Source organism: Pygocentrus nattereri, chromosome 8 (genome assembly GCF_015220715.1).
Source record: "Pygocentrus nattereri isolate fPygNat1 chromosome 8, fPygNat1.pri, whole genome shotgun sequence".
Taxonomy (NCBI): Eukaryota; Metazoa; Chordata; class Actinopteri; order Characiformes; family Serrasalmidae; genus Pygocentrus; species Pygocentrus nattereri.
The window spans coordinates 8348145-8370746 of record NC_051218.1 but is presented as its reverse complement, the minus strand read 5'-3'; the positions used below and the strand labels follow the sequence as shown (position 1 = coordinate 8370746).

Below are 22602 nucleotides of genomic sequence, written 5' to 3'. Positions count from 1 at the left end.
ATTCACCTACTTTATAACTTGGAGGTGTTCACTGTCATAAACTTCATCACAATTCATTCTTTAGATTCTTCACAAGACATCCTTCACTCTGTTTTATCTTTTTATCAAAGAATGATATATCAGAGATCAGAAAGGAAATATCTTTTCCAGTTTGCATAATAAATTGCATCTATAAAAACAATGGACGACATTAAACTTTTGTCTTAAATTGGTTGCATCTATTAAGCATGTATTAAAAATAAACAGACCTTATGAAAAAAAGAAATTCAGTCATATATAACCATCATACATATCCATCATACAGAACACACGCTGGGCGATTCTTGACCGTTTCTGTGTGATGAGGAGGGTGTGGGCGTTGCCATGGGCGGGGCGTTGCTATGGGCGTGGAGCCACAGTCCGCATGCACGGCGTAGAGCTGTCTGTGCGTCCTGCCTCGGAAAGTGAAAATGGGGCTCGAAAAAGAAAAAGCAGAAACGAGCGTTATAATGGACGAGGATCTGTTCAACAGGTCGATTGAACCCATCCTTACAAAGAAAGAGAAGCTGTTCCCAACGGAGCCGGACCGGGACCCCAATGACATTAACTCTCACTTAAAGGTAAGGTAACTTAGTCTACGGCATCCGAGCAGCCTCAAACTCGATGTTATTTACGCACTCATTGAGTCGAGATCAATTTCATTGAAATACGAACGCTGTATGAAGAAACCTGCTAGTAAGGCCATTAGGTTTGTTTTGAGCGTTTTCACAACTCAGTCAGACCTCAAGTTATACTGTTTTGGAAACACCTTGTTTGTGTGCCGAGTTATATATTATTGCATTTGTTATAATATATTATAAGCCCTACGCAAGCTCAGTGCGTTTAGAGTGTGAAGTTAATAGAGATAAAAAAAATATCCAGTAGGCTGCTTCCATTATGGGTCGCTCTGAATTCCCTTCAGCCTGTTTTTTTTCCACCTGTATTTCGACAAGCCCCGCCTCCTTCGCTGGGATTGGCTAGAAGTTAATCTGTTAAGCGGTCCGCTGTTCTAGAACTGCTCGAGGACAGGCCAGTCATCACGCAGGAGGCGGGGCTAGTCTCAATACGGGTGCTCCTCACTTCTGGAGGGTTTTTATTATGTTTGTGCAAAAGGTAGATAAGAGGGTTACTCAGTGGTATAACACTAAACTTAGTATTGCAGCCAACTAGTTCCATAATCATTTAACATTATGTAGCCATGGCTAAAACAATTTATAAATAAATAGTGTTTTGACCCCCGCGACCCTGAGGGCGAAGCGGCTTAGATAATGGATGGATGGATAGTATTTTGACTGATATTCAAGAGACATTATACAAATCTACCCAGAAATGAACTGCGGAACTGTATTTTTAGGGACTGTTGTCAGACATAGAGTTTAATTCCAACATGGAGTTACTAAATTTGCATTAATAAATATGCTATTTTCCATTTAGAATAAACTTGTGTACTACTGGGCTCGATTTTTGGTCATTATGTCCAAAAATTGATGTATATTTTGTATATATGTATATAATATTGTAATTGGAATGGGTTGCTACATACATAGTGAAAGCTCTTTCCAGAAGCTGGAGGCATTACATCTTGCCTGACTTTTGCTATTTTTCTCTCTACAGGTCGAATTTGAAGACATCATTGCAGAGCCCAGCTCCACTCACAGCTTCGACTCAGTGTGGATATGGAGCCATGCTGTTTTTGAGTTGCTCAAATTTATCTTCTACCGGCTCCTCACCACGCTGCTCGCCATCCCCATGGCCTTTGTGGCCGGAATTGTCTTCGGCCTCCTCAGCTGTGTACATATTTGGTATAAAAACGCTTCTTGTTGGTTAAAGGCTTTTGGCTTTGGATCACGTTTTCCACAAACCCATTTGCAGCATATTTGCTTTGGCTGGTACCCACCTAGATAAGGGTGGGCATTGAGCAAAAGGGAAAAACAACAAAGAGAAAAACATAGGAAAAGAGGAAAGGCTTGTGGAAAACAAAATCACGTTTATGTGCTTCGTTACTGTTGCATGTTATATATAGCATAAAAACAATGTAATTCTTTATCTGATATAACATCAGGCTTCTACATTTAGCTTGTCACAGTTGCCAGTTGAAAGATACATATATTTTAAGCTGCCTAGTTTTGTGGCCAAAAGTACAGAGTGCTGGAATGCAGGGTTCTGCTAACAGCATGAAAAAAGGCCTCCTGCCAGATTTTTTAGATTCCTAATCAGGTTCCCCACATCAAACTCTTCACACTTACACTTAAGCTAGAAAATGTGTAGAATCTGGTTGTAGTTTGGTAGAGCTTTTTGTATTACCAATTCACATTACATCAATGCAGCTGAGTATAGCTAATTGCAATTGTGCAGAACTTGTGAGAACCAACAACAGGGTTGTGGCCATAAGCTTAGAAATATGTAGCCTTTGTAAGAGGAGCTGATAAGATCAGAGTTGGTTTGTCAGGGTTTTAAAGAAAATGGATGACAATAGGTAAGTGAGGATATACAACTACAAAAATAAACGTGGAAGCACCTAGACCAAGAATAATTCTTCTAGGCCACTAGGCAAATGCAGAGCTTGGTTTCTGCCACATTAAATCACTCTAAAGTTTATCATATAGCCATAATATTACATGCATATTTTTTCTAGAAGCTTGAAAACACCCCTTTTGGAGGTTCTGCATTTATGCTCCATCCTGTAGTGCCTTTACTGCCGTCCATCACACTGAGCACTGGCAGCAAATGCATCAGGTTGTAGAGGAAACACCTGCTGTGCAGGCTTAATGCTACAAGCTTGAGCTAATGTTTATTAAACACCATTACAGTTATCTTCATGCACTGGACCAGAGAGCTGAGAGGAGCTCTGGAGAATAACTAGACCTCAATAGTGATTTTACGGCTCATTTGCAGTAATGCACTCTGGTGATATGGGGCCAGTATTGTAGTAGTCTAGCAACCCAGACATCTGGTTATCAACAGCAGGTATAGTAAGTTTCATTGCTCAACAAGGCAAAGAAACTTTGATGGGAAAAGGGAGTATGACTGATATGCAAAACAACAAACTACAGTTATTTCTGCACATGTGTGGAGGCAGGCAAAATGGTGCTACAACAAAAACAGCCAGCATGAAACAAAGTGGTATAAAACTGGCTTTGCAGCTACCAAGAAATTTCATGATATCCAGAGGTGGACGAAGTACACAAATCATGTACTTGAGTTAAAGTAGAGATACCCAAGGTAAAATATTACTCTTTACTCTAGACATCAACTTGAGTAAAAGTACTAAAGTATTTGGCTTCAAATGTACTTAAGTTTTGAAAGTAAAAGTACTAAAAGTTTAACTATGGCTTATGTAATAAGACTCGCTTCATCAGCTAATTTTAGGTGAAAATCCTCCAGTGTCTCTCTTGGTAAACCAGTCTTTTAATAGAACATCATTAATTAGTGACGCTGACGTCTATTAAAATGATCAAAAGGACTGAACACTTGCTTTAAACTCAGGTTCACAAATACGTTTTCCTTTACTATGTTGATCTGTAGGCCTCTGTTCATAAACATAAACTAACCGAAACTAATTTACTATAAAATGAAAGTGTTTGTATGAATTCAGAAAAAAAGAAATGCGCCAGTCACGACTGCATATGTGGACATATTTCTATATTGTGGTCTATTTACACAAAGTTAGGTTAGTTCATCATTTATGTGCTCCCAATGTTTTACGCTGCTGCGCTGACGTTGAACCGTGTGCTGCACTGGGTCGGTATGATCAACAGGTCAAAACAAGCTCAGAACAAAGTGACCGCTGTGCCCTGATTGGTGTTTTTGCTTTGCGTTTCTTTTGTTTTGACATGTTGCGTTTTTATACACACAGAAACGACAGATTTCTCAAAATGTAGTGGAGTAAAAAGTAAGATATCTGACTTTGAAATGTGGTGGAGTGAAAGTAAAAAGTCGCCCAAAATGGAAAAATTTAAGTAAAGTAAAGATACACAAAAAAACTTCTTGAGTACAATAACAAATTACATTTACTTAGTTACTGTCCACCACTGATGGTATCAATAGTGATTTGACTTTTAAAGATGGAATGCTGTGAACTTCACAAACATTTTTTATTCAAATGATTATATCTTCAATTTTTGAGCAATAGCTTGCTATGGATGGTCATCATAAACTGGTGAACTCAGAGTTTACCTTCAAATCAAATGACTTGTAAAGTATTCTAAAAAGTGGTCAATTTAAGCAAGCTTACCTACTAAACCTGCCAGTTATCTGATGATTTGAATCAGGAGTTTTAAATAGGAAAACCACCAAACTGTGCTGGACACCAGCCCTCCAGGACTGGTGTTCACCACCAGTGTGGTAAGCCAAGCTGTCTTTGGTTCATACATTGTTCACGTCACAAACTTACCAGTTGCTGATAACCAACTGAGCACATACAGCTAATTTGGTGACGTGACTTAATGAGTTAACAAGAACCATCCAATGCAACATTATGGCAGAATCTGCAATCAGATAGTGTGTGTACTTCCATAGGCAAAGTGTCTGATGTTGATTAATATTGCTTCTGTGCTGTAATGTGATTGCTGTGTAATGTAAGTGTTTTCCTGTGTGCAGGGTGGTGATGCCATTGGTGCACAGCTGCATGATGGCCCTCCCTTCCATCCAGGTGATCTGGGCCAGTCTCATGGACATGTTTGTGGGTCCTCTCTTCCACAGCATTGGCAGGGTCCTGTCATCCGTCAATGTCAAGACAGTGCAAAACTAAAACACTTTGAAGGAATATTCCAGCAGTTTTCCTTGATATTACTTTCCCTGTAATTAAAAAAAACTCATTCACACTTTTATAATAGACACCAATGGGCAGGCCTTTCATGACATGAATGGGTTGTCTGTTCTGGGAAACATGAGGGAAAAACAACCTAATGCAGATGTAGCAGATACAGATTTGGTTTAAAACTTTGGAATATCCCTTTAAGGCCTGTCACTTTTGGACCAATCCATCTAGCTGCACATGTGTTCTCCATGACATGCTTTCTCCTACATATTCTCGACCCCAGACCTTATCAATCATGCCAGATTCCTGTTGTTGAACACTGGAATCAGCTTTCAGGTGAATCAGGTGTGTTTGCTTTGGTAAGGGACAAAGTTTTATATGTGAGGTGACTGCACATGGAACATAAGGAAGGGCAAAGGATCTAGTTTTTATTTCCATATACACTCTAGCCATTCCATTGGTCTAATAGAAAGTTGTGACTTCTTTTTGAAAGTATCAATATAGGTAAAAAAAAAAAAATACTTTCACAATATGATGTATATTTAATATATAGGTGTAATTAAGCTTTTGTACTGTATATGAGAACTTACATTGCAATGTAACTTTTGGAGACCTGTTCATTGTCTGTTCATAACTGAGTGTTATAGTAGGACAAAGCTAACGCTGAGGTGCAGCTTATTGCATTCTTTTGCAGGCTTACGTCTGGCCGGTGAAGAAAATGTGCTACTACATATGTGCATATACTAGGAGCAAAACAGGGAACCAAGAACTGGTGCAGGCCCATTGGATAATAGTACTTTTATATTTGTTGATGATTTTCTGTCTAAATTAATATTTATACTATAATTAACAACACAAGAACATGCCGTGTTTGACCATTTATATTTTTAAAGACATTTCGTGTGAAGATTATTTTGATACGACACCGGTATATTATAAAGACTAATATATTCCTGAAAATAAATTGCAGTGTGCTTGCATTGCAAAGCTGCATTTGAAGTGCTGCCTGCTTGATTTTTTTTTTTTTCTAAAGTAGCCTCTCAGAAAATGGAAGGCTTGTTTGTGCAATGGAACATGAGGCGTTCAGGTGTTCTTTTTTCCTCCTCCCTATTGAGTGATGTAATGTAGCAAATATCCTGAGCGCAGCCGAGCTCATTAAAGAAAGCCTACGAGATCAGGGCCAAAAGCCTCACACTGCACCAAATAAAGGATCTTTTTTGAAGCAAGACTCTTGTTTTTCTTCTTTCCAAAATGGGATATAAACTAAAGACAAACATAAATCACCCCAGTCTTCATTTTGCTACAGGCACCATACCTCTATCTGTTGAGGTATGGGACATGGCAAGAGCTATTGCTGTTAGCCTGAAGGGAGTTAGAAGTATGAGAACGGAGATGTTCATAAAGTGAAATGTTCCATATAGACGCTGCAGAACTTGCCTCGGGTTCAGTAAATGGAATGCTGTGCAACAGAGAGCTGCATTTAGGTTCACTGCAGAGGGTCCAGTGATAATGATGGATTGCTGCTGCTTGGTCAGCTGGTAAATAAATATTGTATAGCCTCTCCACATCAAAATCAGGTATTTTTTAAATATTTTCAGTTCATACAGTTAATGAAGCAACAGCCACACCTCATATACTGAACTAAGGAGGGTAGTCGATAAATACACTGTAATAGTTCTGACCAAAGCTCTTTTACTGTGACCACTGGATCAACACTTGCAGTGTTCATTTGAGTCTAATTTACAGTATCCAACACTCATGTGTACAATATGTAAACTCGTCAGTGATGATTTTACTATCTTGCTCTTCTTGATACTGACACTCAGAGCGATGACTTAAGAGAAAGAGTCTACACGTGTACACACACACACACACACTCAACCAAGGCCCTGTCTTTTTGCATGCCTTTGCATACTGGCTCACCTTGGCTCTACAAATCATGTCAGTCGCTGTTTGAGGTGTGTCTCAAAGTGAAAAAAGAAGCACAACAGAATGAAAGACTGAATTATAATGATAAAAAAGAAACTTACACTTAGCAATGACTTAGTAATTCAAATTGTGAAGCCTGTGAAGCATTTATCACCTCCAGAAGCTACCCCACAAAAAGCCCGTTAAAACGCATATAGGGCGGAGGATTACACAAAAGGCGTTGTGAGGCAAAATAGTCCCTGATAAAAGGTCCCCTCTCCTTCCTGATTTACCACTATTTTGCAGGTATCAACATTACATGTAAAAACTTTTAATACACAGGTTTACTGGTCATTTCGGGTGGTAAATAGACGTGCAACATGTAGACATCACGACCCCTGGTAACGAAAATCCGAGTCGACCCGTTTCTCTTCATGTGCCACTTTGAAGGACCTAGCTTACCTCAGCCATCAAAGTATGCATAAAATGTGAAAAACCGGTGGAATTCCCCTGTAATTATACCTCGGTTATATACAGAAATACAGTAAGCATGTAGGAATTTACATCAACATAAAATGCAACACATTTTCAGTTTGTAAGTCAAACAACTAATTCGTTTTTTAGTGTTTTTGGCACGAACACCGGAGGGAAACGGTGTTCCCTGATCCCTGCTGCCCTGAGCTAAACCATGAAGCGGCGAGGGGCAGCAAAACGGCTTCACACCAGCCGTCAGAAATTGAAACTGAGGCTTAACGTGAGGCACCGAACCGGGGGGCTCCGTCTGCAGCTATAGAGACTAATTATGCCCCTCACTGGGGAAAAATCACGTCAATATCTCCGCTACTAGCCCCCCATGCGTGGCAGGGTAATAGCGGGGCAGGGTTTCTCTCGTCACAGTGAACACTTGTCCACACAGGTGACTGATGTGTAAGTTGTAGGGCTGTAAGAAACGTGAGCGGCTCGGTGGAAGCGAGCCAGAGGGATTTAGCAGCGTTAAACAGAGTGTAATGGAGAATGGAGTGAGGCTAAAGTGAGAGAGACTGGGGCTTTAGTGCTCTAGCGTTAGTGCTACTGTCAGGGTGTGCGTCTCTCTGAGGACTCCCAGTCCCAACACCTCCCACAGAGCTTCCTCTGGAAAGTCATTGTAGCGCTTCGACATACAAACGCACATCTGACTGCGCTTCAGACAGCATGACTGGCGGACTGAAGGACGAGGAAACCGAGGTGAGGTGATTTCTCTCAGCCGCAGCGCAGCAGCACAACTGCAGCAACGTTGCTGGTAATACTTTCTGTGAAAGTGGCTGCTTTAAACAGGCGTTTCTCATTGTTTTGGGCTGGACTGGACGCGACTAGTGCTTTTATTTTACATTTCTTCTTCAAATTTCTCAGCTAAGAAGTGGGGTTTGGCGAATTTGCCCACTTCTGTCCACTGCTGAACTTTTTTTTTCTCGCATTTTTTGCCTGTCATTGGAGCTCAGGTGAAATACTAGCGCTTATCTCTCCACTCCTTTCCAAAAGCCTCCACCTCCGCCGCCTAATGCCCTTGATGTGGGGGGAACGCGGTGTGTTTTCCCCCCTCTGTCCGCCCCTGCCCCTGGCACGTTCTCGTGCGCTTTAAGCCAGTTTTCTCGTGCGTTATCTTTTTTGGCACTTTCGCCTCGTGAACATTTCTCTCTCAGCAGTTCAGGATGGGCACATTTGCTCCGCCACAGGCTTCGTTTCACCTGCGTTGCGGCTGAAACTGCCGAAGCTGAAGTCACCTACTTTTCCGAATTCCCCCGTTCCATCTTAAATTGTGCAGCACTTACACTCCCTGCTGCACCACTTAAGGTGGAGGGGGAGAATCCGACCAAAAAGCTGGCGAACATGATCAGCCTCGTTGGAAAATGTCCACTCACATCTCGCCTATGTCGTTTTTTATGCATGCAAAAGTTTAAGCACTGTAGATTGACTGTAAGCACTTTCAGACCAACAGTGCTGGGTAGATGCTGTCAGTGCCTGTGGGTTTAGTGGGGACCCCTTGTGGTGGGACTGGGGCCTCTGCTCAGAGAGGGGTGTGGTGCTCCACTTCTATCCATTTAAAACCATCCCATGCCAGGGGAGCGTGCTGAGTCGCTCCTCGCTCTTCCCTCTCATTGGAAACTTTTTCTCCATTTTGTGCTTTTCTTGCGGATCCGCAGGAATACATTCACTCGCCGTTCATCAGGAAGCAGGGCAACATTTACAAGCCGAACAACAAAAGCATGGACAACGACAGTCTCAACGAGAAGACCATGCAGGACGTCCACACCAAGGAGATAGACCTGGTCAACCGGGACCCCAAACACTTGAACGATCACGTAGTTAAGGTGAGTCATGTCTTTTTTCTCTATTAGAATGATAAAAGCACTTGCAGGTGCCAACTCTTAAAGCTGACCCTTTTTGGCACAAGGGTAGTGCTGATATAAAGATTGAACAGTTATTATATTAGTGATCAGAGGAGGTTGGCTATGAGAAGCAACTTTTATTGCCTACTAAAGGAGTGGAAAACAATGCAACTGGCTATTCATAAGGTGTTGAAGTGAGGACTGGAAGTCTTTAAGAGGTTAAAGCCAAGACCATCATTATTTCCTTATTTGGGAAGAAACAAATCGCTAAAAAGCCAACTGCAGCAAAAACCATGCCACCAATTTGCCACCAGGAGCTGTAGCTGTGGTGTGAAATGGTTTTTGGCCGTGCCACGAGCCTGTGAAAGGAGCATGCAGGGCAGAAGTCCGTTCTAACGCTCCTCGTGACCCATTGCCCACCACAGCTCCAGCTCTGTCCTGCCTTTCAGTAACGCTGCTGTAATCCGCCTTGTCCTAAGATGAGCTGTCAGAAACCAGCACAGCGGTCAACAGCTTCAGCGCCGCACTGGAACAGAGGAAATATTTTGAGTTTCCTGTTTTTGAGCGAACTTTTTGCTCCCAACACTCTCGACAGAATTTTTCCAGGGTGTGGAGAGACGCCAAAAGTGAACCCGACAGAATTTTGCTGGACAGACGCTTAACCTTGTTAAAATTGTGCCCATATTATACAGAGCGCGTTTGAGCTGTCTTATTTGTCCTGTCTGTCAGTCAGCGCTGTTGCTAGGGAGTGGCCGGCTGTTTCCATGCATGCACTTTGAACTGATGATACTGGAAAAAAGTATCTATTAGATCAGGGATTCTCCCCCCCCACCACCACCACCTTTCTCACCAGCATGATTATGACTCACTGTCCCCAAAGAGATCCCTCTCAGAACAGAAACGTTCTTATGATTTGTCCACTGATTGAATTCACAAGGCACTTTTTTTCCCCATTCTTGACTGGCCTGGGAACAGAGTGAATGGAGACATGTGCGTATCATCTTGTGGTCTTGCGTATGGGAAGAGAGCAGGGAATTCCCATTTACACGTACACACATAGGGTGTTCCTCTGGGCAGGCATCTGGCCCTTGTTCCTGTGGCGGATGAGCTGAATCCGCTATCCACATCAGAGCTCCACAGCTGCTGAAAACCATAAGCAGATTTAGTCTTGGAATAGAACATTTTCCCCTCGTAAAAGAGCATTCTTTTAATAGCATGTTGGAGCAGGATTCCTACTGGGACTCCAGTAAGTGTGGAGTCTACAGACCGGCTCTAGTGACGCTGATGTGGCCCGCGTTTACCACTGCAGTACCTTTCGTAACGTTCCTCTTGCGGCAAGTTGACCAAGGCATACTGGGAAACACTGTAATGCACTGAATTTACCTCAAATGTGTGCCTGAATACATGAAAGTACATTACATCAGCACAGTGTTGTCTTTTAGTTTTGTAATTTTTTCCGTTTTTGGTGTTGACATCGTAGGTTTAAATGGTGTACACATTTGAATTCAGCAAATTTTTGTTCTGTGCAGTTTAGAGACCAGCAGCCAGTTTCACCAGCTTTACATAATATACATTAGTAAGCAAATGTTTGAGCACCCTTGGTTAAATGACTTGTTTTGTCGAGTTTCTAAGTGAAAATATAGGGTTGCACTAAGATTCTTAAGTCATGTCTTAACTAGTAATAACTGTCTAATGTGTACATCGCTTTAACATGACCATCACACGTTCAGAACCAGTCTAGAACCCATCTGCTTTGGAAATACAACAGCAGCTTGAACTGACTTTTGCATTCCATAGAAAAATAGCCCTGTTAGAGGAGAACAATATGTACAAGTTTAGAAGTTCATGTTTTTGCATTTGAACTGAATAACAATTTACATAGTTTGTTTTTTTTATTCTTAAATATTTAAATATTTCTTTGTGACAGCTGAATGTGCAGTCTTCTAAACAACGGTTTCTGACCAGCCGACAGCACAATAGTTACGTCAGTTTGGACGTTTTGGTAGCTACTGAGCCTCACTGAACTTAATGACAGCTTCATGTTTGGAGCTGAAAGTTTAAACCGAGGTCGTGATTACAACAGTAAACAAAACCGCAGCAGAGCATTTGGTGTTTTTAGTTATCTTAATCAAAACTGTCCTATTTTTGGCCTTCTTTGTACTTTTACACCAGTGGTTTCTGTTGGTTTAGATCTACTTAGAAGGTGTAAACATTGATACCAAGTTCTACGTACAAACTAGTTTGTGTGGTGCAATCCGTTTTGATTTAGTAATGCGTAAAGCTGAACTTCACCACTGAAGTTATACATAGCCTACATTCGTGCACTTGGCCTATGAGGCCTCATTTTGAAAACATTCATATGCACATTTGATCAATAAACGTATGCAAGTTTCCAACCCGTTGTACGAACGGCAGTCCCAGTGTGCTAGAAGCTATTTATGAACATTGTGTTTTCAGAAATCAGCTCTATCTAAATACTGATAACCTGAGTTCAGACCATGCCTTCAACATGTTGGTGGTAGTATATGAGGGAAAATTAATCGAGGGAGGGGGGAGAACTCTGAGAACTTGGGCTGGAGTTCTGGGCAGCTTCTGCCTGTAGCTACAAGGCCAGATCCCCCCTCATAGCTGTAGTAGGACTGATGCAGGACAGAGGAACGGGGGGGAGATGAGGTGGCGGTGTGGATTGCGAACACTTCGTCACGGGAACGGAAGGTGAGGATGTGAATTTATAGGGTGTTGGATTGAAAGAAGGAGGGGTTTCAGCCATGCACCTCCCCCCACACTTCAGTTATAGCATTACATTTTAGAATGAAATTCAAATATGTTTTACAACCATTACCCCATTTCCAATAGAAATGTGAGAGCGATGTGTTCTGTTATTGTGGAGTTGTGAATCAGACCTCAAAGCTTGCATCATGGTCGGGAACAGCATTATTCCAGACTATGATGCAAGCTTTGAGGTATGATCTCTCTCAATTTAGTCACTAGATTTAACTGTTTGCAATGAGAAAAGCACTTTGGATAATTTGCTGACTATAATAACTAAATAATAAATAAAGCTATAAAGATTTATTAAACTATAAAGATAATTAGTTGGGAACTGAACACTGGAAACAATGATTGTCCTACTGTCTAAACAATGAAAAGAAAAACTCTTCAAGAGTCATTTATCCCAGTTATTGCAGTTATACAGTCTCGTTGAGCTTTAGTTTTCAAGTAATGGAAACTGCATCTGGCCAATCAGGATACACAGCAGAGTAATGAATGGGGGCACGTTTATATATGGCCATGAAACCATATTGGTTTCATCTGCTGTACAGAGTCAGTTTAGCCACAGTGGTTTCAAATGATTGGATATGTTGTCATCTTTCATTTGGCTGCTTTTGACTTCAGAGGCACTTCTTTTTTTTTGCTCTAAAAGCATTTCGAAGGTCAGTTTTCCAAACACCAGTTGGGCCTAGTTAAGCTCTACAAAGACTTTTTGTGGGCAATCCTCATTACCAGTGAAACGCACCCTCCAGACAAGCTTTATCCAAGTCTGGAACATTTTAAATAGTAAAACAGTACGAGTTTGAAAGGTTTTTAGGTTTTTAGCAGGCATTTGGTTGGATTTTCTTTACAGTATTAAGTGATCTGTGAGGGTGATCTCAGGCCAGAAATCTCCCTCTCTAAACACATTCAGAATGGCAGTGTTGAGTAAATAGCAACTTAATCATGTCTCTCCCGAATCTGAAGGACAGTGAGCTTGTGTATTTTTCCATTACTAACTTGTGCTGCCACAGTTGCAGCTTTTTTGCCTGTGTGTAGAAGCAGGTGCACAGAATTACAGGCAGCCTGTGAGGTGAGGTGCACTACTCCAGGATGATTTAAAGCTAACCTTTCACATTGGCTGGCCTGTGCTGGACAGTTCGCAGAGACCTTTTCTAAATGTTAGTTCTGGGTGTCTGGCACATGTTGAACTTTCGTGTGATTTGTGAAGTGCAGTGCGAGAGACAGTGCTTTGTGAGTCAGGATGTAAGGCCGCTACATCGTGTAAAAGCTGTGTGTAAGGAATGTTGGGTGGTATAATGAAAATGCCCTGTGTGGAATTGAAACAGGACAGGGTTAGGATGGTTCTCCAAACCATCATGTTCTTCTTTGCATGTGTATTAAAATGTATTTTAACTGCTATTTTACAAGTTATGTATTTAAATTTTAAAACTTTATTAAAAATTTCTACCTCATATTTGTGGCGGTATGATGTGAAATGATGAATTGTAGAGAAGCTTAAGAATTTCTTGGCTGTGGTGCACCACAACACAACTGGAGCCATTTTAGTTACCATTTAAAATGACTAGGAAAATATTGGTAGATCTAAAAAAAAGTGTTATTTGGGTATAAATGCTGGAATTCCCTTTTAATTTACATTGTGCTGACCAGGTATGGGGCAGACATCTGAATGGATACCACATAAATGGGAAAATATAAGACTGTCTGTGTTCTCTGTAGGTTACTTGTTAGCTTCATTGTGGTTACTTAGTAATAAGCCTTAAGATTATTAACTGAATAATAAGCCTAAATTTAGGAGATTAATAGCCATGAGAAAGACTAATGAACTAGTACTAACTGGATGTACAATCCATGAACAAAGTGGACAGATTAGGCAATGCAACACCAAGAGATTCAGCCAGCACAGGGGTAAAAATACTCTTAAGAACAAACAAGACATAGCTGGGAGTAATGACAAAGGGGGCGGGGATACTAGTTAAAGGAGCCGGGTTTACACATATGAAAACAGAATAATGACAGATTGTGAGCAGAGATAATGGGACAGTGTCAAATGTCAGAAAATTATTGTTGTTTGTCTTGTAATCAGTGTTTGATAAGATACGATCATTATAAATGTGGGTAATAAATCTGATCAATCTGTTTCTCAAATCTAACGTAGAAGCTGTTGTAAAATACAGCTTACAACTACACATCGTCTTCTTCTGTATTAATGCTGCAATTTATGAAAGATAATTTGTTGTTCATGGAATATTCTTTGATTGTGTGGTTTGGCAGCTACAGCCTTCTGATAAGCTGCTCTTCTAGGTGTAAGAATTTTTGGCCTGAAGGCCTGAAGTGGCTTACTGCTATACAAAGCTGTTACATTTTCTGATATTTCATTTGAACGGTGGCCTTTATCTCCCCTCAGGTGGACTTTGAGGACGTGATCGCTGAGCCTGCAGGCACATACAGCTTCGACGGCGTGTGGAAGGCCAGCTTCACCACCTTCACAGTCACCAAATACTGGTTCTACCGGCTGCTGACGGCGCTGGTGGGCATCCCGTTGGCGCTGATCTGGGGCATTTTCTTTGCCATACTCTCCTTCCTGCACATCTGGGCCGTGGTACCATGCATCAAGAGCTACCTGATTGAGATCCACTGTGTGAGCCAAGTCTACTCCATCTGCGTGCACACGTTCTGCGACCCGCTCTTCGAGGCCATCGGGAAGTGCTTCAGCAGCATTCGCGTCACCACCACCAAGGTGGTGTAGGTGCAGAGAAAGTGAAGGAGGAAAGGGGCAGGGGTTTGGGGGCGGGGACAGGATGGAAACTCAGAAGGAAGGGAATAAAAAGATAAACAAAAAAAAGAAAAATGACCTTCATGTTGAAGAGGTCCATGCATGGAGAGTACAGACAGGGTGGGCGGGGTTTACAGTGTCTCTATGGTGCCTTATGGTCACCCATCTCTGTCTCACTGTCCAGAATCTTTGTGTCCCTCCCGATTGGGGTTGTCCACCAGGGGCAGAGGATCTATGAAATTTTATTAGGGATAACCGTGTTATGCTTGGTTTTTTTTTTTTTTTTTTAATCACTAAAGGAGCACCATATCAGCCTGTCTTGTGTTTTATTCTGCTTGCGTGGGCAACACAGCAAGTCTGTTGATTTTCTGTTTTGTCCCTTTTTATTAATTCATACTTTTATTCATTTATCCAACCCATAGTTCCATATTAATGTCTAAACAATGTCTTTGATGTCTTTATCCTTTTTTGCTAACATGGATTACCCCATTTGTGTCACTAAAGTTTAGAAAATTCTTTGTTTTTTGTGATAAACTGATAAAGTGGGCGTGCTCCTGCTGATTCTGAGACTGCCCGCAACACTGCATGCTGCCGTTGTTGTACCACAGTCCAAACGCGAGGCAAAAGGGCTGACCTCAGTGAACCTGGCGAAAACTTTGTCAACTCAGCATAAGCTGACAAAAGAGACTGTACCTGCCGTTGGGTCACACGCTACTCTCTAACCAGTCAACATGAAAACAAGGTTTTTATTTTTTTGAGTGAGAGAGAGAGAGAGTGATAGAACTCTCCCCACAAACTGCCGCTTGGATCCTGCTACTTAGCTTAACCACACTTAAGATAAAGACCAACTGAGGCCTTCCAGCGTCGGTGAAGACTGAGCTTTAGCATAAAAGCACTATAGCCTTTACAAGACACCAGCTTTTCTCTGCGCTCTCTGAAGATGAAGTACCTTTTTATCCGTCTTTTCATTCCTAACATTTTTTTAAAGCAGCTGAGGTGCATAGTGACAACATTTGTTTGTTTGTTTATGTTTGTCTGTGTGAAAAACCTGAATTAAGTGCCTGAAAAAAAATATATATTCATTCTGCTTATTTACTCATTCACTGACGGACTCACACACTGGCAAAGACTGGCAATAAACTGAAGTCTCGGGCCCCAGAGACTGCTGCTAAAACGGGGCGCCTTTGTTTTATACCGTCATCAAGATCACTTCAACTCATTTTTTGTCTACCTGCTGTCTGTGAGGATGGTAAAGCGAGCGATATGTGCTTGAATGAGTCTCTCGCCATGAGGGAGGCTGTATTATTTTTTATGAACCAATGTTCTCCTTCTCTGCTTTTACTCTACACATCACGCTGTGCACATTAAAAAGTGAAAAGAAATCGTTTTTTATTGTCTCTCATTTAAAATCACTTGTTAGAAATCATATTTGCCTTCCTTACTGTTCTATTTGCAAGTAAATCATGGTATAAGGGAGGGTTTCTGGACTAGCTGAGCGTGTTTTCTCGATGGTGGTTTGTGAGTGTGGGGGGTGGGCGTAAGATATTGTTCATTTTGAAAGAAATAGCATTACTTAGAAGGGCAATACACTAAAATATGCTCAGTCAGTTCATCCAGAGGTGTCAGTTTGGATTTCGCAGGTGTTTTTCAGACCATGTCGTACATCTTCATGTATTTATGTCACACCCAAAAAAGGTTCAGCTCGCTGTTTAGATCTCAAACACAAACACAGTATTCTACTGAAAAAGATATGATGATAATGGTAGATAACTCACATCCTCAGAAGACATGTTGTTCACCAAGTTTCTTTCAATGAGCACCCAGATTCCTCCAAGAGATTAACGCACAACTGACATTACAAAATGTTCTTCAGCACATTGTGTGCAGTTTTACATTTCCACCAAACAGGCCTCCAAATCTTACATAGTGCAGCTTTAATATTATTGGTCCCCTCTGGTGCATGATAACAACGAAAAATCAGAAAGCACTACATTTATATAATAATATTATATAGTAACAGTCCTGCCATAGACTGGTGACCTGTCCAGGGTGTATCCTGCCTTCCACCCAATGACTGCTGGGATAGGCTCCAGGGGGTGTGAACTAACAAGGTAAAAAGAAGTCTATTTAGACTGCAGCTTCACTTTACGTTGTCTTCAAGTTTTTAAGTGCACTAAGGCCGTTTCAAGTCCACTCACTGCTCTTTCTCTTACATACTGTACATACACTGTGCACGACTGGTCTGTCTTAGTACTTTACTGTTGTAAACCACAAGTAGGCCTGTTAGTCTTATTAAACTGTAGTTCAGATTTTCAGCTTATCGTTTTGTAAGGCCTCGGTGTGGGGGTGGATGCCCTCGGGCATATGGTACAGTCATTTGAGCCATGCCAGCTAACTTGGCTCTATAAACATAAGCTCACCAGTGTTTAAAGGGTGGACAGTTTAATAGAAATAAACAGCTGAGCTGAGGCCTTCTTAAACGCAGTCCTCACTCATTAGGCCTCTGTTTATTCATTCTCTGAATTCCAAACATGAGATTTTGCATGGACAGCAGTCTACCTCAGCTTTGGTGCTTACAAGGTCTAAAGCCAACCTTATACTCTATAAGATTTCAAGAGTGGATTAAAAAATAACTCAAGCTTTAAACATTGGAGGCCGAATTTAAGAGGCTTCACCTTGAGATTTATGCTAAACTATGATGTACCTCACTGTGGATTAATAGTGCATGTTTGAAATAACTCAGTTATACTTTGAGCAAAAATTTAGTTCATATCAATTTAGAACAATGGCTTTTCTTTGAAGCACAGAAACATCATTTTAGTGTAATTCTACTACAGTGTAAGATGAAGAATTCTAGAATAAATATGTCCTTATTTTATATGCTTATAAAATATGAACAACTCCTGAGTCAGTGAGCTGTGTCTCATTTGTCTCTATTTATGAGGAAGATTAGTGAATAAGAAGACACTCAACAGTGACGTTACAGATCCAGTATTTGTACTTTTGGGTGGTTGTGTTGTGTGACGGGTCCCCCTGCTGGTAGACTCTTTTTTATTATTGTTACGGAGATGAAGCCTGATATTCAATGACTATACTGTGCTCAACATAGCATACTGTGTACTGTAAACTGTATACTGCATGCTACTCTTCATCAAGACTGTACAGTACGTTTGTCCAGTATATGACACAGGCCATGTCAAAGCCGGTTTATGAGGGTCTTCAGCAGGTTTTAGTACATAAAATACAAAAATGATGTCATTACTAAATACAGATTCAGGGAAAGTCAGAGTCTTTTGTCAGTTCTGCTGAATTTATTAAAAGATCTTTCAATTTGTCTTTTCCAATTCATCCCACACATAAATGTTAACTGCAGTCTCTTTTTCTGACACCCAAAGCCCCAAGTGAGCACGCCGAGGGCTACAGTGGCAAGGAAAAACTCCCTCTGCGCCAATTGAGGAAGAAACCTTGAGAGGAACCGAGACTCACTGTGTTCTTTCACAGAAAGTGTTGTGAAGTTGAACCAGTTTCACAGAACGCTGGACAATGTCAACCAAACAAAATTAGTTTTAACCCAATAAATTTAGTTTGGAATTTGGAAAGGTTGGAAACTAGTCTGCTAGGTTAAAGTTCACATATTGGTTTTAGCAGAGATGTTTGAATTTTAAAAAGGTGTATTAATAGCAGGTCTGCCGCTCTGCACACAATGACATGAATAATAACAGGTTTTGTTTTAAATTTTAAAACTTATTATTACTGTTAGTTAAAACTAGGAGCACTTTTGCAGTGTGTAATCTGCTCATATATATTTTATATCTTTTATATCTATATATTGCAAGACGACAGCAGTGCAAAGCAAAATATGAATAATTTACATGTTTTCACTCAGGATTCCTTCCTGGTCTTACTTCAGCCCCCCACCCTCATTAAAGGTCTGTCATCAGAACACATCTGTGGGCGGAGCCTGGAGATGTCAATCAGAGATTAGAGCTGAGAGAGTGTGTGTGCTCTCCAGGGCTCAGAGACTGAGTGTGGCTGCAGGAGCTGTGGAGCTGAGGGAAGAAAGCAGGTTATGCATCACACAGAGTTCACTTCATCTCATAGAACAACACATAAGCACTGTGCTGCCTCTGCTTCAGAACATGATCCTCCGTCTTCATGGTGACCCTCTCATCATCGTACGACAGCCACCAGGAGTCCGGCAGACTGGAGCAGTCACTCACATAATGTCCTGATAGAGAGAGAGAGAGAGAGAGAGAGAGAGAGAGAGAGAGAGAACAAGAGAACAATACAGTTCTTCAAGTTCCATTACAGCCCTAAAAGGAAACATTATTAATCTGACCGTCAGAAATAAGCAGGTAGGTTTGATTGTGTGTGTGTGATCTTACCAGCGTGTACACTGCGTCCAATATGGTTCAACACGCTGACTAATCTATATCTGAATATAGATTCACCCTGTAAAACAGAGACAGCCCTCAGTTTACACATATACAGACGTATAATAGTCTCCTCACTTCTCTTCAATCGATTTCATTCTGTATTTTCTCTAATCTCCCACTCTACTGTATCATTCTGTCATTCCCCATAGCATCTGTCACTTCTGTCTTTCTTTCTCTGCCTCAGCCGTTCATTTCTCTCTGCCTGTCTGTTGTCTGCTTTTCTGTCTTCTAGATTATGAAGGAAAAAAGCACAGAAAGAAAAGATTAGCTCTGATCAGTTGCTCTGGGTGTGATGAATACTGCCTTTAATATCACTGTGAAACATGTGGATCTTCTACACTTTGTTTAATCTTTTATTTTTCTTAAACACTGAGCTCGTATCAGTCTGTACAGCTTCTCTCTGTAATGTTCTCTGTGTACTGACTGGTGTAGTTGGACAGACAGTCTGTTTTCTCTGAGTGTAATTAGTTCTGTCTGTATTGCATTTCACATTAAGGGTAATGGGAATATTGTGTTTTCCTGACGTACCATCTGAAGGCATGAGTCGACCCAGAGGATCGGGGGGTTTGGGCTCTTTGTGGGTGTGGTCTTCAGGAATTCTGTAAAACACAACAAAGTCTAAGTTTCACAAAGTGTGTGTTTGTGTGAAAAACTGAGAGAAAGGTTTATGTGTGTGTTTGTGGTCACCTCTGCACTGGTAGGGTCAGCTGAAACTCAGAGTCTATGTGGACCCTATTACGCTGCTTTAACAATGTAAAAGCTGAAGACAGCTGGAACCTCTTCAGCTGCAGAACCAGAACTCGAGAGAGAGAGAGAGAGAGAGAGAGAGAGAGAGAGAGAGCGAGAGCGAGAGAGAGAGAGAGAGAGCGAGAGAGAGAGGAGATCTAGTGTTGAAATGCTGAATTGTTATTTTCTGTATCTCAAAATCAGGGACAGGGGAATCATATTTAAATGATATTTAACATATTTTGGCTGTTTATTTCTGAACAAATATTGATTTTTCCTTTGTAGTTTACAGTTGGTACAGAATTGTTTGGCTTTTAGAGAGAAAAGAACAATTAAAGTAATGAGAAGTGAGATTAGCGAGACTTTTTTCCTGGAAGTAGTTAGTAAAATAATCCCATTAGAGTTTTAGAGAAATAATTTGTATTGGTTTCTTTTTTTGGAGTAACTACCACAACACTGGTTATTCCACTGTCTCTATAAATCAGTCAGGGGAACTTTATAATTACAGTATTTATTAATACATTATGATAAACTTTTATAATGCAGTCTGGGTGTAACAGCTTACCTGGGCAGAGTGTGAAACGCCCACCTGCAGCTGGCAGAGTTACCCTCACACAACTCACACCTGCACTCAACTTCTGCCTCATCCTACAAACACACATCATAGTCACTGCTGAAATTTACACTTCAAAAAACAATCGTGGATCACAACCATAACAGTTCAGAAAGTGTGTGTGTGTAAAAGGCACACCGTCACAGAGAGTGTGTATGAGTGTGTGTGAGCTACTTACACTGAAGAAGAGTCTGAGGCAGTCCTTCACTGAGCCCTGAGCTGGCAGAGCCAGAGCAAGGAGATTGAAGTCCACCTAAATGCTTTTCTGAGTTCCACAACTGCACAAACAGACACATATTTAAAGATTTATTTGTCTTGACCAAACCTTCAGTGTATGGTTGTAGTTTGGGAGAGTCTGTATGACTGTAGGAGGGAAGAGAACTCTGAGAATTTGGTCTGGAGTTCTGGGCAGCTTCTACTTTAGGATAGAAGACGTGACCCCTCTCGACCAACAGATGTATAACAGAGAGACAGGACGGAGGAACAGCAGATGGGGAAGCAGAGGGATGCATAAACTTTGTCACAGGAAACGTAAACCAATCGAAACATATACTTACATGAAGTTACTTAGGAAGGAAGAAGAGCTTCAGGCAAACTTTGCTTTTTCATAACTCCATATAAAATATCCTCACTTAAAATTTACACCATAGACAAAAATCTGAATGTTTTGCTCGTGTCAGCGTCTCTTACCCGCCACATGTGATGATGGATGTGAGCTGGAACCCAAAGTTTGCCTGGACTGGGCAATCATAAACCACGCCTCCTTCCCAGCTCAGCATTGGGCCAATCTGCTGCATTTGGCCCAAGACATGAAACAGGAATTGTGCATCCTAAACACAAGCAGATAGACACATGCACAAATACACAGTAAACAAATACATTACATCATTAGATTATCACATAATATCACATTAGAAATCACATCAGGAATGTATCAGTGAGCATTTTCTGAGCATGCTGTGTTTTTCACACTCTCACATTCTGGGTGTCTGCAGTGAAATCAGGGTTGGTGGCAGCAGCTGCTTCGATGAACTCCATGAGGAGAGAGGCCTTCATCCCCCAGTCAGCGCTCTCCCTCATCCACCACTAGTCAGTGAAACACCTGCAGAACAACCCATGCTTAGTGCTGAAGCAGTTAAAACCAAACATGAGAAAATAGAAAATCATACTAATAAATAGAACGGTACCAACATATGCAGACTGTTTGCTGAAACTGAAGTACAACACACTGATTTCTGTTTGCAGTGTAACAGAATTCCTAACAACATGGATTCCTTCTTTTCCTCATTTTCTCTTTACCTGATCAGCTGAGCTGATGGGTCATGAATCTGGTTGCTCAGCTGGCTGGAGAGCTGTTTGCAGAAAGACTCTGCATGAAACAGACACTGCAGACTGGCGTTCATGCAGCAGCTGTTCCCGAGGTTCATCAACCTACGCAAATTACACATATACCATTAATTAAGGATCTCATATAGTAGCAGCTCCTCACAAGTTCTAAAAGACTAAAGTGTCGTACCCTCTGTTCATTAGCTGCTCCTCTCTGATGAGGGACAGAGTGAATGTAGGTGATTTGGCCCCTTCAGTTTGGACCTCTTCTCTCTCCATCTGTCCCACACACACAGGAGACCAACCTCGCTGCTTCTTAACCACAGCAGAACTGAGAGAGAGAGAGAGAGAGAGAGAGAGAGAGAGAGAGAGAGAGAGAGAGAGAGAAACAAAGACAGAGACAGAGACAGAGACAGAGAAACATATCAAGTGTTAATGTACTGCATAGGTTGTTGATCAGTGAGGTAAGTATTAGTGGCTGAATGTCAAGTGGCTCCCATTTTCATTAAATATTGCACTACAGAAGTCATGAATCTGTGTGTGAGGATCTTAATGAGGTTGAGTTCTTTGCGAACAGATGGAAGCTCAGGTTGATGTAGCACTTCTCACCTGTCCAGGGACACTGAAGAGACCTTCACCTGGCTCACAACAGCGTTATCTGCTTCCCTGGGGATTTCACCAGTACAAGCCTATTGGCACATGGGTCTCCGTGGTTGCCAATGATATCTCAGTGGCGGCTGTAGCAGTGACCTGGCTGAGATCAGGGTTCACTGTGTTCGTCTCTGAGCTCCTGAGAAAACAGAACAAACCTGTGAGTTACAGAATGAACACATGCATGTAGACATTCAGATGGTTTCTATGACTGGCAGACAAATACTGATTCTATACTAATACTAATGCGA

At 41.4% G+C, this 22602-nt stretch overlaps 2 protein-coding genes and 1 long non-coding RNA gene across 4 annotated transcripts; 2 read left to right on the top strand and 1 right to left on the bottom strand.

Moving 5' to 3' along the window:
* The first annotated feature begins 393 nt into the window (after positions 1-393).
* cav2 (caveolin 2) lies at positions 394-6005 on the top strand. The gene is made up of 3 exons (XM_017717720.2): positions 394-599; positions 1633-1820; positions 4618-6005. The coding sequence occupies exons 1-3, from the start codon at positions 450-452 to the stop codon at positions 4766-4768; spliced, it is 489 nt and encodes a 162-aa protein (XP_017573209.1). The 5' UTR covers positions 394-449; the 3' UTR covers positions 4769-6005.
* A 1649-nt stretch (positions 6006-7654) lies between these two features.
* cav1 (caveolin 1) lies at positions 7655-15981 on the top strand. 2 transcript variants are annotated; one of them, XM_017717708.2, is made up of 3 exons: positions 7655-7909; positions 8866-9033; positions 14231-15981. In XM_017717708.2, exons 1-3 carry the CDS (start codon positions 7877-7879, stop codon positions 14570-14572), a joined length of 543 nt encoding a protein of 180 aa, XP_017573197.1. In that variant the 5' UTR covers positions 7655-7876; the 3' UTR covers positions 14573-15981. The 2 variants fall into 2 exon arrangements, with proteins under 2 accessions (XP_017573197.1, XP_017573198.1); XM_017717709.2 differs by having other exon boundaries at positions 7655-7964.
* Positions 15982-18450: 2469 nt separating this feature from the next.
* LOC108439356 lies at positions 18451-22471 on the bottom strand. Its single transcript, XR_005130624.1, has 11 exons — positions 22310-22471; positions 21891-22031; positions 21674-21805; positions 21353-21476; positions 21065-21204; positions 20553-20652; positions 20327-20409; positions 19723-19820; positions 19564-19634; positions 18985-19051; positions 18451-18827 (listed from the first exon to the last, which is right to left on the bottom strand). It is a non-coding gene; the product is annotated as an uncharacterized LOC108439356 (long non-coding RNA).
* Between the last annotated feature and the right edge of the window lie 131 nt (positions 22472-22602).

Excerpts from the sequence above, each read along its gene's own strand:
- cav2 (XM_017717720.2), top strand. The coding sequence starts at position 450 with ATGGGGCTCGAAAAAGAAAAAGCAGAAACGAGCGTTATAATGGACGAG. Across the intron at positions 600-1,632 it reads ACATTAACTCTCACTTAAAG|GTCGAATTTGAAGACATCAT; the intron begins GTAAGGTAACTT and ends TTCTCTCTACAG. Across the intron at positions 1,821-4,617 it reads CTCAGCTGTGTACATATTTG|GGTGGTGATGCCATTGGTGC; the intron begins GTATAAAAACGC and ends TCCTGTGTGCAG.
- cav1 (XM_017717708.2), top strand. The coding sequence starts at position 7,877 with ATGACTGGCGGACTGAAGGACGAGGAAACCGAG. Across the intron at positions 7,910-8,865 it reads TGAAGGACGAGGAAACCGAG|GAATACATTCACTCGCCGTT; the intron begins GTGAGGTGATTT and ends GCGGATCCGCAG. Across the intron at positions 9,034-14,230 it reads TGAACGATCACGTAGTTAAG|GTGGACTTTGAGGACGTGAT; the intron begins GTGAGTCATGTC and ends ATCTCCCCTCAG.